Genomic DNA, 18,205 nt, shown 5'->3' on the forward strand with positions numbered 1-18,205 from the left:
AGTACTAATAATATTTTTCCGTTGGAAGCCGGAAATTAGAATCAAAAGCATGATCAATATTAATTTATTGAATTAAAGTACTAGGGGCACTAAAAGCTACCAAATTTCTACATGGTTTTTTAACCAAGCTAGTAAGAAAGCAATTTTAACACAAAAACTGATCCAGGAATATGTTCCGGGAAAAAAAATTATTTATCTGACCCACGATCCTAGATTTTTGTCAGGCACGGATATCCGTGGATATACAGTTAGAATCACGGATTAGAAATTTTATCTCGCGTGGTCTTCTCCTGTAATCCACGGGATGTTCATGCCTTTAATGAGGTCGAATTAACACGAATCTGCGGCTTTTTTGACCCTTACATTTACCCTGTGGTGGCGGCCAGTCAGTGACCTAAAAAGACAATAACAGTACTCTCTTACATTACATACATAACTTAACTTTAAACAATAACAGTACTCTTTTAGATTACATACATAACTTAACTTTAACTAAATGTCTTTCACCATCAAAATCCACCACATTATACGCCAATGATTTTTTCCCTTATAAAATTGTACCGTACCAAGTTTTAAGAATATCACGTTTTCAAATGTTTTTATAAAAACAATTTCACAACAAAATTTCACATTTATGGCAAACTAAGTCCCGAAAATAGAAAGTTTTTAAAGGTATGTTTAGCTAAGGCGACTGATTTTTAGGTACCTATACTATAAGTGGATGAGCATTGTCCCAAATTTTAGAGCCACCCAGTATAAAAAATATGGTACCAGTTTTAAGAAAGATAAACATGCAATGTAGACATATAATTACGAACATATGCTGTTTTACCCTGCTGTATTATAATGTATATCATTTCAGTGACTTTTGTTACAAAAACAAGTTAAAAATTCTTTTTAATATTAAAATTGAAATATGAAAAAATGATTCGTATTCACTACTGCAAATGGTTTTTATTCACCTAAATATTCATTTTTATAATGGACGCAGAATGTCAGGTAATTTTTACAAATGTTAGGATTTTTTCTTTTTTATCAAGTATCGACCTAACCAGAGGGCCAATTAGGATATAAACCACCCAAGCATTTGCCATTTGCCAAAAATAAAAAAAAAGTTTAACATAGCACCAGAGTAAAACCTCCCCACGGTGTTGGTTTTTTGTTGTATATCTCGCGAAATCTGGTCGAGTTTACCAGCTATCATATGGCAACATTGCTGCTGGTAAACTCGCCAAGATTTCGCGAGATATACTCAAAAGAAGCAACAGCGTATTGTATATCGCTGACTGGGTCTTTAAAAGTGCAATAAAAACCTTGAAATAATCTTCTCAGTTGAATATTTCAAGAAATTAGTTATATTTGCGATATTTGCGAAGTAAGACGCGATTGTACTCGGCGGAGACTCTTCGTGAGAGTGTGAAGTGGGGATAATATTTGCTATTGAGCCAGTAAATTACTGCTAAGTAACTAGTAACCAGATTTGCGAGAGTGTTGATGAGGCTGTATAGTTGAAATATTATTATTTAACTCGTTACTCCCTGCCGATTATAATTACTAATTATCTAGTTAACTCGTTACTCCCTGGGTAATTACTAATAATCTAGTAAACATACTTAATTAAACTCGTAAACTAGATGATTGCTAAAATCTTTAAAAAACATAATTGACTAGCTTGTGAGTAGGTATAACATATTGTATGTAATCACAACTATCTAGCCCCTTAATTATCAGCTAGTATCAGATAGCTCGTTATTCCCTAGCATAATAGTTGTCGTCTGCCATTTCCACTTCGAGCACCTAATCAAAATTATCAATTTACAAACACCTACTTTAAAATAAATAAATGATTTATTTAGTTCTAGAAAATCGAAAGAAAAATTCTGATATGATAGGTTTTTTTTTCTCGTACATACGAACTGTTGACGAGACTATTAGTCATAGGTTGCTGCAACTAGATATTTTTAACCTTTAAAACTACTTACTTAAAATAAAGTAAAAATAGAACGTAAGCTATGTGTTGTTGAATATAAAATCGAATTATTTGCCCTTTGTAATGACATTTAATAATTCGTTATGAAGTTCTATATTTTATTTTATTAAGGGAGTGGTATTTTTCCGTGTTCATAAAAAATAATGTATTTAAAAGTCAATATATTTTATAAAAGCACAGGAGTGAACAAATTAAGCACTTAGTCGCAGAAACGAAGCAGTGAAGTTCGAAAAATTTGAACAGTAAGTCGGATTTAAATGCGGTTTTCGGCATTCGATTCGTTAGAGCGTCAGGAAATTTGATGACCTAGATTGATTTATAATAAATTAAAAATATGCAATTAGCATAAATAATATGCATTTTATAATTGCATTTTAAATTACCTGTAAATACCTATACTAATTTCACAATTCGGTTAGCAGTGATGAAAATAAATTTAAACTTGTTACTTGATGGTTTGTTGGGTCGCTGAACACGAATATTGTGACAGAATTTTCTACAAGGTACCTTTATGGTATTCAGCGACCCAAAAAACCCGAGTAACGAGTTTGGACCGATTATATAACGAGTTTCTCGAAAACTCCAAAAGACAACTGGGATACCGTTTATTCTGGGCACCAGGTGCCTCGAATACCAATCCTGATGTGATATTTGTGTTCAGTGACCCCAAAAACTCCCGAAACAAGTTTGGAATCATTTTCATCAATATATTAACCGAATTGTGAATTTAGTATAGGTATTTACGGTTAATTTAAAATGCAATTATAAAATGCATATTATTTATGCAAATTGCAATAAATCAATTTAAGTCTCAAAGTTTCCTGACGCCCTAACGAATCGAATACCGAAAATCGCATTCAAATCTGACTTTCGAACTTTAATTGCTTTAGGTTTTTTTTTCTGCGACTCACTGATTTTTTTTACACAAAATAAAATTATTTCAAAAAATTTGATGGGCAGACTTATTGAGTCGAAAGTTTGTAATAATACACGATACAAAATTACTAAACATCCAGGAAGCTCAAAGAAAAATATTTTATAGAAAATTGTTTGAACTTATAGACTTAGTTTATTTCACCCCTGAAATAGTGTAAATACATAATACACCTGCATATATAATTCAATTAGTTAATCTGATTTTCTTTTGGTTGAAATACTTTGATTGACATTTTCAATTCTATAGCCGCTGGTTCGAGTGATATTCTACAAAATATACCAGTTGGAAGTCGTGAACATCTGGTACCAATTCGATCAAGGTCGACAGTGTAAGTATTCACATATTTTATTCAAAGATACTTTTCTATTTTATTCCATGTCGGTACAACAAAGCAATGAAAATTGATAGAACAACCATCCAAAGTTCAATATAAAATATAAATTTTTAAATATTCAAAGAAATAAATTTTTTAGTCTGAGAGATTACAATATGATACATACGCTCATCACCCAATACAGTACGTTTTGATTGCACACATGTTATAAAAATTTAATCAAGTTTATTTTATTTGAGAATATACGGCATTAAAACGTTTTATTATCAATTAAACGTTTATTGAAAAAATATTGGCACTCTTTTAACTAATACTATGTGTGAAGTCTCAAAGTTTGCACTATAGTCTAAGCTTTGAAGCGAGTAATGGAGCACAATATTTGCCGAATAACCTCTCGAATTACTTTCTTTTAATCGAAAGGAAACAAACTAACTACGGAAAAATGCTTTAATAAAAAGTTGTCAAGGGCAATAGAGGACATTCGCCGGTGTCCATGACTTTGACCTAAATTTATCGATGAACTTTATGATTATTTTCTTTCGAAAAATGCAATAATTGCATATTTTTAAATCGTATTAAATCGTAAAATTCTTTAAAAATGTTTTAAACAAAAATTGATAGTTTTTTTATAAAGATCAAATCAAAGACACTAATTTAAAGTGTTATTATATCTCTTACCGTTTAAAATCTAAATTGGCTATTAAAGCAACCCGAAGAACTAGGTCCAATTTGATGTCAGAACATGATGTCCCCCATCAAACTCTGCAACTTTTGTTTAACTTATTTATTGATTGGTTTGCTACAAAACGAGCTATTAGCCATTATAGATTAAAATGATCCGTCCGTATACACAATGTAAAAGAGAATCTTTGTTCTTAAAGACACAAGTTTCCTTTACTGTTCTTTCGCAACCTTCTTCTATGTGTGACATTCATCTACACCTTAATAAAACTAAATCTTCTTCATGCTAATTGGAGAAGGGGATCTGCTTACAGTGTAGATACCCAAGATAAGAGATCTGATCCATTCTATTGAACCACTTATCCATGAACCGTTTTGAGCTTTTTAGGATCAGCAAAAGCTTATCGACGAGATTGTCAAAGAAACGCTAGCCCACAATTGGGACACTCATCTCATAAAATAAGTTGGGATTTGACAGAACTAATCTAAGCCATTATTCCTTCTCTTCCCTTCTATGTAACATCGCCTGCATTATTCATGGCGTACTTGGCACTCCCAAGCGTTCAGTTTGCTTGCCTCGTTACTAGTCTTCCATAATAGCTGCAACGATCTTGCTAATAGCAACACTTGCATAGTTTTCAGACCTAATCATCTGTTTAAAAATATAATTGTGACTTCTTAACATGTGTTGAGAACAATTTCTCAAAATTTTAAGTTATGATGTTTCAATTTTGCAACACCTCAGCAGCATTAATAATTAATTTTGATAAAGATTTCAGCAATACTTTTTAGTCTCTATTAAAATCTAACAACACTTTTTTTGTCATTTCAGATTCAAGAAAAAGCGTGTATATGGATTGAAATTAGTAATATGTTTAGTAGTTTTAATTATACTTTTATTTATAGCTGTAATTACTTTATCCGTAATATGTAAGTATAAAATCCATAAGAATCATAATAACAATCGCGGGTGTACGGCTTGCTGGCTGCTATGTAATACATTAATACAGATCATACTTAGTGGTGCTGTTGCAGACAAAATAACTCCAGAAACTTTTTCTGGTTATTTTGCAAATGCTAAAAAGCATTGATGACAGTAATAACCTACGCTTACATAGGTAAAAAAAAAAAAAAAAAAAACTAAATATTTTTTGGCACAATGATTGCGAAAACAGAAAGGTAGAAAGTTTATCGTTTATATATAAATTTTACATGAAAAACATTTTCCTTTATGATATTCGAAGTTCAATTTTCGGCATTAGTTTTAGTTATTTTTAAGATGGAAAACCAAAACAGCAGTCTTACACCCACAGACCGTAAACCTTTAAAAAGTTTAATATTTTCGACTAATTTTGGTAAAATGTTCTGATGTAGATGCAAAATCAATACGTCACCGGCCAAAGGCAATATGTGAAAGTATTGAATGTATACGGTCTGCAGCAAATTTAGCAATGTCTATGGACAGAACAGCAAATCCCTGTGAGGATTTTTATCAATTCACATGTGGACACTGGGGCGATGAACATCCAAAACCAGATTCTCGATTGGGATATGATTGGTTTTCTGATCGACAAATCCACATATATCGTCAACTACGATCATTTTTACAACGTAATAATTCCAAAGAAGAGCCTTTGCCGGTTCAACAAGCTAGAGATTTATATAAATCTTGTATGGATACTGGTAAGTTTTTACTTTATAACACCAATAGTTTCATTAACATGTGGCCAGAATTATACAAAGATTAGTTCGGAAATCAGAGGTTTTCGAATTATATCACATTCACACCCTACAATAATACAATTATTTCACACACTTAAGATTATTCGGTGGGTTTGTCACGTAAATATGTGAGGAATAATTTTGGAAATTGTGAAATATTAACAAAGTTTAAATTAAAAGCTTCGAAATACAAAAGTTGAGTGTACAAAAAATCGAGGACCGCATTTTGTTTATTGATTCTTGTTTAGAAAAGCTCATAGATTAATAACATTCCGGAAGTTCAGAATTCAGAAGCCAGAAATCCTTTTGGTCCAATTTTTGTACATCCTCCACAGAAACAGTCAACCGTTTTTGAGTTAGTAACAGGTTATTTTCAAATCTGAAAATAAAGACAAATAAATTTTTGAGCTTTTCAAAGCATCTTTGAACATCTTTTATAAAGTTCTGAAGAGTAATTACAGATTTTTTCATTCTAAAGCCTCAATTTTCAAATGTAAAAAAATTTAAATAATCATTTCTATTTATTTTACAGATGCAATGGATGCTTTGAAGTTTGAACCAATTTATAATTTTGTGGAATCAATAGGCCTACCACGAATCCCCCATTTTTTCAATATATCAAGTGAAAAGAATTTGGAAAATTTTCATTTTAATTGGATTGAAATTGTAGTAAATGTAAAGCGTAAAATTAGGAAAGATATATTTCTTGGATTTTCCATCATTCCCGATCCAAGAAATCGTTCTGTGAATCGTATGACAATGGGATTTCCATATATAGTTGATCCATTTCCTAGGTAATTCTAACTTATCAGAAATTTTTTAAATATCTTTTAGCTATAACACAGTTTTCAAAGATTTATTCAGTTCACCTTTCGATTTTCCATTAAGTGTAATATGCAATCCAGTATGTCACACCCTCGTCCATATCCATCGTCCTTTCCATTAGCCATTGAACGATTCCTAGCCATTTTTCGAATTTGAACTCGACAGCACAGTTTTCCGCAGTAACTCCAGTGCACAATATGAAAACTAAGAAAGTCAAACTAAAAATTTCTATTATAGAAAATTTTCGAATTACTGTCTTTCATTCAAATAAATTATTTCTAATTATTATTTGATTAATTAAACAAAAATATTGGTAACTGTTTAGGTTAATAGATAAAAAAATGGATGAACGATTTAACAAAATTTTATTCAATAAAGCATCTGATAAATCCTATGACGATGATGGTGAATATGTTGGTCATGATATTGGTAGCGATGATAACGATAACGATGATGAAAGCAATGATTTAGGTAAAGATGATGATGATGATAAAGATGATAATAATCCGATTACTGCAGCATATGTAGTATATTTACAAACTGTGATGCGAACTATTATTTTAAACTCGAATATTACTGAAGTGCCTTCAAATTTTGATGAAAGTGTTGTGAAAGCTGTGAGTGTATGTAGAAACGTATCGAAAGGACTTTATAAGGTAAGATTTTTTTCTTTAATTTGGGTTAAATATTTCACAAGCTGATATCTTCTCACATAAATTACCTACCCAAGAAAGCACATCGAACACGCAGTCCACGTCCTCAATATATTCTGATTCATCCTTCATTCAATCCCTCTCTAAAAAAAACTCTTTTCGCCCCTCCTAGTTTGTGGTGCATAGTAGATTACCCAGTATCAATTTGAGGCAAATCAGAAGACTCAAGTTTGTGAAATTACAACCGAATCTCGAACTAACTACACAAATTTTGATTTTATAGTTTTATTTAAGTTGGGATGATTTTGAGAATAACACTTATCAAATTCCTTCAATTTTTCTCTGTTTTTTTTTAATCAAGCTCCGAGACTTTCGAAGACTTGATACCTGGCGGTTAAAATTATCAAATTGTCTGTTATCCCACGGTTACTTTCATCAGGCACAGGCTTAGTTATACATTCATCAGTATAAAATTTTGTCCAGATATAGAATTATCAACAAAATTAACGTGATACAAATACCGGTATCTTAGCGGAAAATGACCCTATCTTTTAAATAGCTACACACACACTGATATTCCCATATTAATGTATACTATAAAATTTACACCTAATAAGCGCCCTCGTGGGTAAACAGAGATGTTGAATGAGGTGTATATAGAAGATTGATTCTATATACACCTCATTCGAAAGTGTGCACTTTCAACTTTTTATAACTCAAAATTTATGATCACCCCTACTACTTTCCTGAAGATTGAAAGGAGGAAACAAATTTTTTATTTATTTTATGATCTTAAAACGTTAACTCCGATTGTAAAAAATATTGCATGTAAACTGATCTCTACCAGGAATCGGGTTTACTGGCATTTATTCGAAAACTGAAAATTTCGCCTGGAAAGTTCTTACCATAGAATTTGTTCCCACCCTTTCAACCTAGATATTAACTTTGAATGATAATATTTTTATACCATGTATATATGATATTAATTTGAGTATATTAATTTTAGTCCAAAGTTTGTAACGTCTAAAAATATTCATGCTACGAAAAAAAATTTGGTATAGGTGTTCATAAAATCACCTAATTAGTCCATTTCCGGTTGTCCGTCCGTCCGTCCGTCCGTCTGTGGACACGATAACTCAAAAACGAAAAGAGATATCAAGTTGAAATTTTTATAGCGTACTCAGGACCTAAAAACTGAGGTCAAGTTCGTCAATGAGCAATTTGGTCAATTGGGTCTTGGGTCCGTAGGACCCATCTTGTAGATAGAGCAAAAGTTTAAATGTAAAAAATGTTCCTTATCAAAAATTAAACAACTTTTGTTTGAAACATTTTTTTGTAAACATCTCTGTTTACCCACGAGGGCGCTTATTAGGTGTAAATTTTATAGTATACATTAATATGGGAATATCAGTGTGTGTGTAGCTATTTAAAAGTGGATATCTTTTTTTATTAACGTGACGTCAAAAAACAAACGACTGCTTCATCACTGTCTATACATGGTATTTCAACAATTAACTCAGTCAATTGTTTGTTTTCACTTGTTTGAATAGATGAAAGTGCATAATTTCGAAGTGCATAATAGATGAAAGTGCATAATGAGCTGTATAAGATCTAGATGATATTATCTTAAATCATGTTAATTTTTTTGATAATTCATGTTCATATTTTGAGTGTAGGTATATCATATTTAATTAACCGAAAACAATGCATCCCATATCCAATTTTCCATTTTTTTTAATTAACCCTCACAATAAATTGAGTAAAATGCAACGCTTAGCTGCTTCAAGTGTGAAAATAGAAAGAGATTTTTCCACTTGCTTATGTTACGTTTATAAAAAAATGTCTCCAGTAAAATATAATTTCATAATTTATACCAACATTTTTATGTGAATTAAATTGAATTGTTTTAGATAATTAACGAAGGTAATGCCACTGTCCGAAATGAAACAAGTGAAGATGATTTTGATTTGATTGATATCACTGTTGATGAATTACAAAATTTAACTGATAACTACCTCATACAAAACAATGCTATACCAACAGAAATTTGGCGTACATATTTAACGCTTTTGTTTAATGATACAGGCGTAGAATTAAATTTAAACACTACCGACCAATTATTAGTTAATTCAGCTGATCTTGAATACTTACAATTAATTGCTGAATATCTATCAAAATTACCACATATCGTATTAGAATTATTTACATGGTGGGCAGCAATTGAAAATATGCTTATACACACGACGAGTGAAATACGTGAATTAAAACAAAAGTTGTATATTTTATACACCAATCTAGAAGAAACACGTTTAAGGTAAGCAACCTAATGGCGCAGATGAAATTCTAAGATAATCACTCCCTCACAAAGCAAGAAGGGTAGCATAACAAATCGTGCCTATAGGGCGGCATCAAGCCTAAATCTGCCACCGTTCAAGTTTGCATTTTTTTTAATTCCTTGAGAGTACATTTGCAGTTATTGAGTGGTCCGTTTTTATGAATAGCCTTTAGATTTAATTATAAAAAAAATTTAAGAAATAGCATCCGGAATCAGCTGTAGAATGTTTAAAATCGAAGAAATCCGATACCCACCCGGTTATAGGAAAAAATCCCAGTAAAGAAACTATGCGCGTTCTCTAATGCCGCTAAAACTGTCGAAATTCTATTATTCACATGCCTCCATTAGACTCCGACACCAAGCAGACTTTCTATGCTCGGGTATATTTTAGTCAATTAGCTGTAAAGGCATGCTGTACATTTAACAGAATATCCCTCTTATTAAATAATTTATTCTATCAATCTACTATGATCTACTACTGATCAAACATTAGATGATTATTTTTATTTTTTAAATTCTCAGATCATTTCACTGCACGAACGTGGTTGATTCCTTAATGGGTATGGCTGCTAGTTATTCAATAGCAAATGAATCATTTTTAACAGATACAAAACCAAAAGTACAAGCAATGTTTAATGATATAAAAAGTGCCTTTAAAAAATTAATACATAAAAATAATTGGATGGACCGAAAAACAAAAATGGCAACAATTGAAAAATGTGAAAATATGCGCAGTTTAATCGGATTTCCAGAATGGATATTGGATAGTAAAGGATTAAGTTACTATTATGAAGGCGTAAGTTAAGTAAATCTAGTCTCGAACCATGAACATTCAGGGTGGGCATAATAATCAACTTTCAAAATTTCCTGATAATTACCGATGATTCAGTATATAATTAATTATACTTACTCTTTCGCTGATTTTTTAGAAATTGATACAAATCAAAGTCACATTAATGTCTAAAGAGGCGTACACACGTCAATCTATATTGTCAATAATTATATAGTATCAATATTATTGATCTTGTTGTAAAAATATTGATGGATTGTCAATATGTAAAATATTGATAAATTGGTTTGATGAAAACCAAAATATTTGCATATTCACAAAAAATGATTTCGGTTTTAAATTTCCTAAGCAATCCGGACACAAAAGTTACGAAAATTCAATTCATTTCAAAAATTACACATTACATTTTAATATTTTTGATACCAGACAACCTAGGTGATCGCCTAGGAACCTCCACCTATAAAAAATTGTCAAAGGGCTCCCGTGTGGTGCCCTAGATACATTTACGAGGACTTAAAAAAAGATAATGGGCAAATAGAAGGACAGTTGGTACGAAGTAGGCATATGTTTGATCAAAGGACTCCGATTGGTGGCTCCAGGTAGATTTAAAAAGTTTAAACAAATGGCTGTTTAAGCGGGGCCTCCTCAAAAAATCCGCCTACAGTTGTAAATTAAAGCAACAACATTTGTTAATGCGTCACTGCTTGATACCAGTGGTACCAATTTAGGCCATTTGAATATGACCTAAAGCCTAATAGTTAGGCCACACTATGCAAAAGTCTCACGTATCTCCCAGAAAATGTACCCGAAGATAAATATATATAACACTAGTATTAATTTCTATCACATCTTTACATTTTAATTGTAATTCTACAGTTTGTAATAAATTCAACACAACACTTGAATAACATGATTGGTATTTTACAACTAACAAGTATGTATATGTTACGAAGATTACATAAACCGAACGCCATTACGTGGGCAACAATACCTACTGAAGTGAATGCTTTCCATGCTTTTCAAATGAACACAATCAGTAAGTTAACAAACAAAAATTATTCAAATGAAATACTTTAGGTCAAAACAAAAATAAATTATTGTAATGAAAAGCTTTATATCAAGAGCAATTTAAGACATTAATTACCCTCAGAAGGACATATCGCTTACCCTTACCCACGCTATCATTATTTTAGGATATGATCATTTAGAGGTATACATTTTGGCCTGATAAACAATAAAATTAAAACGCACAATAGAATCAAGGCACTAACAGGTTACATATCATTTGAGTCACTCACATAGGACAGGAAGGGCGGAATTTGCTATGCCCTAGACCGGATATATAGAAAACCCGGGTTCGAGTCCCGCCTACTTTGTAATTTTTTTTTTCGTTTCCTTGTATTTGTTTAAAATAAAATTTTCAATTTTTCTTACATATTATTAAAGTAAAAAATTATTTGTTAACGCAGCGGTACCAATGGCAATTTTACAATATCCGTTTTATAATTTGGGATTAGAGTAAGTGGAAAATATAAACACTATATTATTATTGCACTTTTTTTTTAGAAATCGTTTTCATTTCCAATCTATAGAATATCCCATTTTAATACTCCCAGCTTTGATTTGGACAAACCTTACAGGGTCTTTAGTTTTCAACTCATGTTTTGTTGGAAACATAAAATGAAAAAAAAAATAATAATAATAATAAAGAAAAGTTTTTTTTAATTTCTAGTTTTTTTTTAACTTGGGCTTTAATATAAAAAAGCCAACAAGGAATTTTAGAGAGATTTTTGCACTCGATTTTTATTGAATTTATTAGGTTTACGAAAGAATGTTTCCAACAAAAGTTTTTTGTTATTTTATAAATAATTTATACCTCTCAGACCTATTATCATTTACAAACATATGAGTTAAATTTTCAACGATTTCAAGGGGGACTCCCACCAAATAAAGCTTAAGTTTTGCCTGGCCATTTGTTGGAGAAAAATTTATCTGGGGAGATTAAAATAAGTCACCATGTATATTAATATAAAAATTAATATTTTAAAATGACTTTTAGAGCTTTAAACTATGGAGCAATTGGTTCAATATTAGGACATGAATTAACACATGGTTTTGATGATAATGGACGACAATTTGATAAACATGGTAATCTATTTAATTGGTGGACAGATGAAACAGCCGAAGAATATATAAATCGAACACAATGTTTTGTTAATCAATACAACAGTTATATTGTACCTGAAATCAATAAACATGTAAATATAAATTTTTATTTTTAATTAAAGGTATTCCAGGTGGCTATAATAAAGACCCTTAAAGACCCTCCCTCATCAGTAAAAATATTTCAAACAGTGGCCAAGATACTCAGTTATTTAATTTTATTAAGAAATTACGATTAGTTTGGTTTTAAATTATAGATAAATGGGAAACAAACTTTAGGTGAAAATATAGCAGATAATGGTGGATTGGCTGAAACAATACAAGCTTATAAATTATATCAACAACGAAATGGAATTGAACCAATGTTGCCTGGATTTGAAGAATTTTCACACTTACAGCTACTATTTATTGCTTATGGAAATGTAAATATTTTTATTATTGGAAATAATTATACAGAAATCACAGATGATATAGGATTTACCATTAAGAGTGTCCGAAATAAACAGCGCTTTATTTAAATCTTTTTTTACCCAAAGACGAATAATGTACTTAGGCTTTTGTTCTATCTCTAATGGTTTACAAGATGGGTCCTACGGACCCAAGACCCAATTGACCTATGTTGCTCATTTATGAACTCGACCTCACTTTTTACGTCCTGAGTACGCTGTAAAGATTTCAACTTGATATCTTTTTTCGTTTTTGAGTTATCGTTTTGACAGACGGACAGACAGACAACCGAAAATGGATTTTATGAACACCCATACCAAAATTTTGTGCGTAGCATCAATATTTTTAAGCGTTACAAACTTGGGACTAAACTTAGTATACCGTGAATATTACATATATGCATGATATAAAAGTTTGACGTGAAAATTAGAAATGCACTTAGAAAATTCACTATTACAGCGAAGACCTTACATTTTGCACCGATTTCTAATATCGGTTGGTAAATAACCGAGCAACAACAATTTTTAGGCTTAACTTCCACTCTAAGCACTTTCAATAAAATATTCGGATATCCATTTTAATCGATTAAATTAATTTTCAGCTTTGGTGTGAAGTAGGAACTCCAGAATATTATAAACTAAATTTGGATAGTGATTCACATTGTCCAGGTAGAATACGTTTACATGGTGCCGTTAGTAATATGAAAGAATTTGCAAGTTCGTTTAAATGTCCGAAAGGTTCACCATTGAATCCAATCGAAAAACGCTGTAGCTTATGGTAAAATGTCATACCTAATGAAAAATAAGCACAAGAAAATAAAAATTTGTATAGGTAATTTATAGATATAAATCACGTGTGTGCCTCTCAGTTTTAGAGTTGAAATTGTACATAATATTTTTAAGAATCAAAAATATATACAAGTTAAACATCCATGTAATTTAATTTAAATCCTGAAATTCCCACACTGATGATACAACTATCACTAATAGTATACGTACTGTGGTCTTATATGTAAATCTAGATTTTATTGATCAATTAAAAAAATTTAAAGTTAGACACACATAAAGTTAAACACAAACGATTAAAGAAAAATGAAAACTTGCTAATAGAAATATAAGTTAATATTATTTTGCTAGTTCAACTAATAAATAGACCTTGAGCCCATTTCACTGATTATTTTTATCTATAGTTTGTAGGATTTATGAAGGTTAGTTTAGAAAATCGAGTTTTTCCATTTTTATGTTTCGATTATTTTTATTTCTAGAATTTTTGTATGTCTGTCGTTTATATTAAAAGAAAGCTATTGCCCTCATAATGAGACAGGAACTTTGCAACTGTCAAAAGCGTTGGAACATAAAGTGCAATTTTTGGGTTTTTCAACGTTTTTGAGAGCATAAAAATTTCTGCGATTTGTTATTAAAAATTATGTTGTCAATGACTTTCTTTTATCATACACGGCAGGCAAAATGAAAAACGGAAATCGAAATCTCGATTTTCATAAATTCGACACTCGAACCACGGTTAAAAACTCCTTTTTCTTTATTACTAAACTTACCATTTTCAAACCTCCAAATAACAGACAAAAATAATCGTAGAAAACATGACCTCATTACGAGCTTACAGTCAAAACCGAGTACCAAATAAAACAAAAAATGGAATTTTATGATTTTATATTCTATATAATATAATGTATAATAAAAACGGACATAGAAATTATATATTTTTATAAAAAAAAATATTTATTTATAACACAATATTAATAATTATAATAAAATTACATTCGTACTTGAAATTTACCAGCTTTTGTTACATATTTAACACCTTTAAATGGTTTGTATTTTTCACCATACATGTCTAATCGGTTCACTTTTAATCCACTAATTGCCAATTGTGTAATTGTAAAATGTACATTAATTGATGCATTTACATCATTTGTACTAGCTCCGCTCACCAATGATACCTTAAAAATTAAATAAAATAACTTTAGGATTAAAATAGCATGAAATGCTTCATAAATTAAAGCGATATCTAACCCGAAAAATATGTTGAGAGAAACGACAATGGCTACCTTAAGTTTATAATTTTTTATTCACGTTTACGATAATTTTCATTCACGTTTACTTCGAGAAATAACGACATTTGGTTTTTAATTCGCCTTTTATATCAACGAGAATGAAAAATGAAGCCACATTGCTGTGGCTTCCACAATTCCATTTTTACTTCATGTGTGTACGTAGTAATATAGTAAACCATAAACTTAATCCAACCCCACATAAAATAGTCTAAGGAGGTAGAATCGCGATGGCCATTTAACAAGTTTGGAACAGATACCACAAATATTGTCGTGTATTTACGAAAAAACGAATGTGTACATATAAAGAAACACTTTGAATTCTTAGTTTTTTGTCCCGAAAATCTTTAAATACTACACTAATATTCTCAAAACTTAAACTTACTGTGCCACGAATATTTGGTAATTTTGTCACATCAATTCTGCCAATTTCCCAAGATAAAATTTTTGTGACTGGGTCAAATGCATATTTTCCTTGATTTGTTGTTAATATACAATTAAGTACACACTTTGGCATTTGAATTTCCAATTTTACACCTGAAATTTGATTTTATTGATATTAATTTTGAAATTTATTTGGTATGCAAATTTATTATTAACAGTTTCATTTTACGTACCTTCAATTGTTCGACCTAAAGTTTGTTTTGGACCAACTGTAATATCCAAACGGCCTTGTTCCCCCGCTTTTAACGATAAATTATGACGTACGTATATTGGAATGGCAACAACACTTTGACTTCCTATGTGATATGACATTAATCTTAAATTACCGTCTGGTGGTATAAATGATAAAATTCGCCCAGACTAAAATTCGGTACAAAAAAAATTATTTTTTACTTTAAAATTGAATTGTGTTTTTAAGTCAAGAATCTTATCTTTACAAATGTAAAATTTGTAAGAGGAGTTTATTTTAAGCTTTCAATAGATTTGTTCCTTAAAATTTCCTGTGAAATAATAAATAATAGCATTTCTTCTTTTTAATTTTAAATTTTATGTTATTTTTCTGACAAATTTTAGGATTTATACAATTTTTTTGATATTTTTCATTCTCTGTTAATTACAGTACACTCTCTGTAATCTATCCAAAGCTTGACACATGGCAAGATTACTTTCTCGGTAAACAGAAATTTTTATAAAGAATGAGTTTTTGTCGTAAAATTAAAAAATTTGTCTTTAGGGGTTCTTGGTAACTAGATCAGTGGATCGGTGGAATTATTAATTTTAAAATTATGCTATCAATAGCCTTACGATTTATAGACAACAAAGATTTAGCCATGATACGATAAAATAAACGAAATAATACTCAAAAATTCATCAAAATCGTTTTGTATTATGTACATCTTAAATTTCACTTAATTTTATTACTTCAATGTCAAACATTCTTAAAATATTGATTATCTTACCTCCCATCTTTTAAATCTGACACATGGATGAAAACTAACATCATCAAATAATCTCGGATTCATAAAAGATAGCGTTAAATCTGGCATTCCACTTAATTTTATACAACAATCTATCTAAAAATTTAAAATTTTATGTCAGACCAACTGGGCCGTCAATTTTACGAAGAGACATTTTGGCAACTTACATATCCTTGAATTTCAGCAAATACAGTCACACCAGATTTATCAATAATTGCATCAACCTCTTCAACGACATCAAAGTATGCTTCATTATTTGCATATTTAACGCCAGTACGTCTCCAAGGTATATTCGATAATTGACCACTTGGTAACGTGCCACTAACACTTTAAAACAAAAAATACGTTTTAATTTTTTAATATAAATTGTATTATAATATTGTTTGAACTTCTTACTTTGATTTTCCAGTAACGGTGTTAGCGATAGTTCTTAATATATTTGGAGGTTTGATTAATTCTTTGAGAATATTACTTTCTGTAGCCAATGGGAATCCATTATCTAACATTTCATCTAGAAGCTGTTAACAGTGTATATGTAATAAATAAGGAATATATCAAATTTAGCTTAATAGTTAATAACTCTTAAAAATGACAGAAATGAAATTTTGTTACGGTAATCAAAAATCGCTCGTTCAACACGATAACTCAAAAACATAAAGGGATAAGCAACTAAAGTTTTTATAGCGTGTTTTAGAACTGAAAAATACTTTTGAGTTTCTTGAAAGATGAAAATTAGTCAATTGGGTCATCGGATTCATTTATAAACTTATTATTTATTTCATAAACTCAACAAATTTCCCATAATTTTTACTCAAAGTCAGTTAAATGGAAAATATAAGTCATCCCTCATCATTAAAATCATTTTCCTTCTTATGGGCGAATAGACCTTTACTTGCATTGTGCTTGCGTACTTACTTCGTAAACAACTACATAATTCTCTTTAATAATAGTTTCGGTACATTCTGAAAAATAATCCTGAAATGTATCCACCACTCTATGTAAAAATTCGATTACAAATAATGGAGGTACTTCTTGCATACAAACAGCAACCAAACTAATCCCACCCCGTTGTATAGACAATAAATAATGGTGTGGTGTAGCTATTACTGGTGGTACATCATCAGGATTTGCTCTTTGCGCTTCTAAAAAGTATTCACATACGGAATGCGGTATAACGCTACGCCAATGTTTCTCTAGGAAAGCATCCCTAGAAGAAGAAAAAAGTGGAATAAATATTTGATTAATTTACTCACAATACTTTATATGTATTGTATTTACCCCGATGAATTGATTATAAATAAACTATGTATCATTTTTAAGTATATTCAAATTTTGACAAGAGATGTCAACTTAAATAACCTAAAAAAACAAATACGTCAAACTGACACCTCATAACTTTCATTTTCTAAATGCATAGGGACTTCTTCTTCTTTTTTTTTTTTTTACTACTAAAAACCCTAATAACACCGTCATGCCGTTTAATATTTAGCGGGAAATCCGAAATAGTGAAGTTGTTTAAAAGTTATAAATATATTATTACCTTAAGTCGCTAGAGTAGAAGGAGAAACGACTCCATGTATTAAAAAGTAATAATATATGAATGGAGCAAAAGTTTAAATTTTAATAGAAGCACTTATTTCTGCTCTTTGTAATAAGAGTAATTGATAAAGATCCAAACAAGTTGTAATAGAAGAATTGAGATACATTCATATCATTACCACTTGCTACGCTAGCGTTATTTTGGTGATTTTTTGTGTTTTAGTGTTATTGTAATTCGCTCTTTACCGTTGACCACTTTTCAATTTTTCTCCCATATAAAATGGTTCTCCTTCTACT

At 30.5% G+C, this 18,205-nt stretch overlaps 2 protein-coding genes across 2 annotated transcripts; one reads left to right on the forward strand and one right to left on the reverse strand.

The window, feature by feature from the left end:
* The first annotated feature begins 992 nt into the window (after positions 1-992).
* Positions 993-13,658, forward strand: LOC123292650 (endothelin-converting enzyme homolog). The gene is made up of 13 exons (XM_044873363.1): positions 993-999; positions 3,174-3,255; positions 4,775-4,872; positions 5,317-5,625; positions 6,197-6,458; positions 6,923-7,145; positions 9,053-9,456; positions 10,000-10,273; positions 11,144-11,303; positions 11,737-11,785; positions 12,327-12,525; positions 12,688-12,852; positions 13,479-13,658. The coding sequence occupies exons 1-13, from the start codon at positions 993-995 to the stop codon at positions 13,656-13,658; spliced, it is 2,412 nt and encodes an 803-aa protein (XP_044729298.1).
* Positions 13,659-14,632: 974 nt separating this feature from the next.
* Positions 14,633-17,770, reverse strand: LOC123294319 (AP-3 complex subunit mu-2). Its single transcript, XM_044875467.1, has 8 exons — positions 17,648-17,770; positions 17,285-17,576; positions 16,766-16,887; positions 16,537-16,696; positions 16,352-16,465; positions 15,566-15,752; positions 15,334-15,485; positions 14,633-14,837 (listed from the first exon to the last, which is right to left on the reverse strand). The coding sequence occupies exons 1-8, from the start codon at positions 17,680-17,682 to the stop codon at positions 14,652-14,654; spliced, it is 1,248 nt and encodes a 415-aa protein (XP_044731402.1). The 5' UTR covers positions 17,683-17,770; the 3' UTR covers positions 14,633-14,651.
* Positions 17,771-18,205: the final 435 nt, after the last annotated feature.

This window comes from Chrysoperla carnea, chromosome 2 (assembly GCF_905475395.1).
Source record: "Chrysoperla carnea chromosome 2, inChrCarn1.1, whole genome shotgun sequence".
NCBI classification, from domain to species: domain Eukaryota; kingdom Metazoa; phylum Arthropoda; class Insecta; order Neuroptera; family Chrysopidae; genus Chrysoperla; species Chrysoperla carnea.

Coding starts and splice junctions, on each gene's coding strand:
- LOC123292650 (XM_044873363.1), top strand. Junction 3,256..4,774: donor ATTCGATCAAGGTCGACAGT/GTAAGTATTCAC, acceptor TTGTCATTTCAG/ATTCAAGAAAAAGCGTGTAT. Junction 9,457..9,999: donor CTAGAAGAAACACGTTTAAG/GTAAGCAACCTA, acceptor TTAAATTCTCAG/ATCATTTCACTGCACGAACG.
- LOC123294319 (XM_044875467.1), bottom strand. CDS start 17,682: ATGATACATAGTTTATTTATAATCAATTCATCGGG. Junction 16,466..16,536: donor TTGCTGAAATTCAAGGATAT/GTAAGTTGCCAA, acceptor TTAAATTTTTAG/ATAGATTGTTGTATAAAATT. Junction 15,486..15,565: donor TTTAGGTCGAACAATTGAAG/GTACGTAAAATG, acceptor ATCAAATTTCAG/GTGTAAAATTGGAAATTCAA.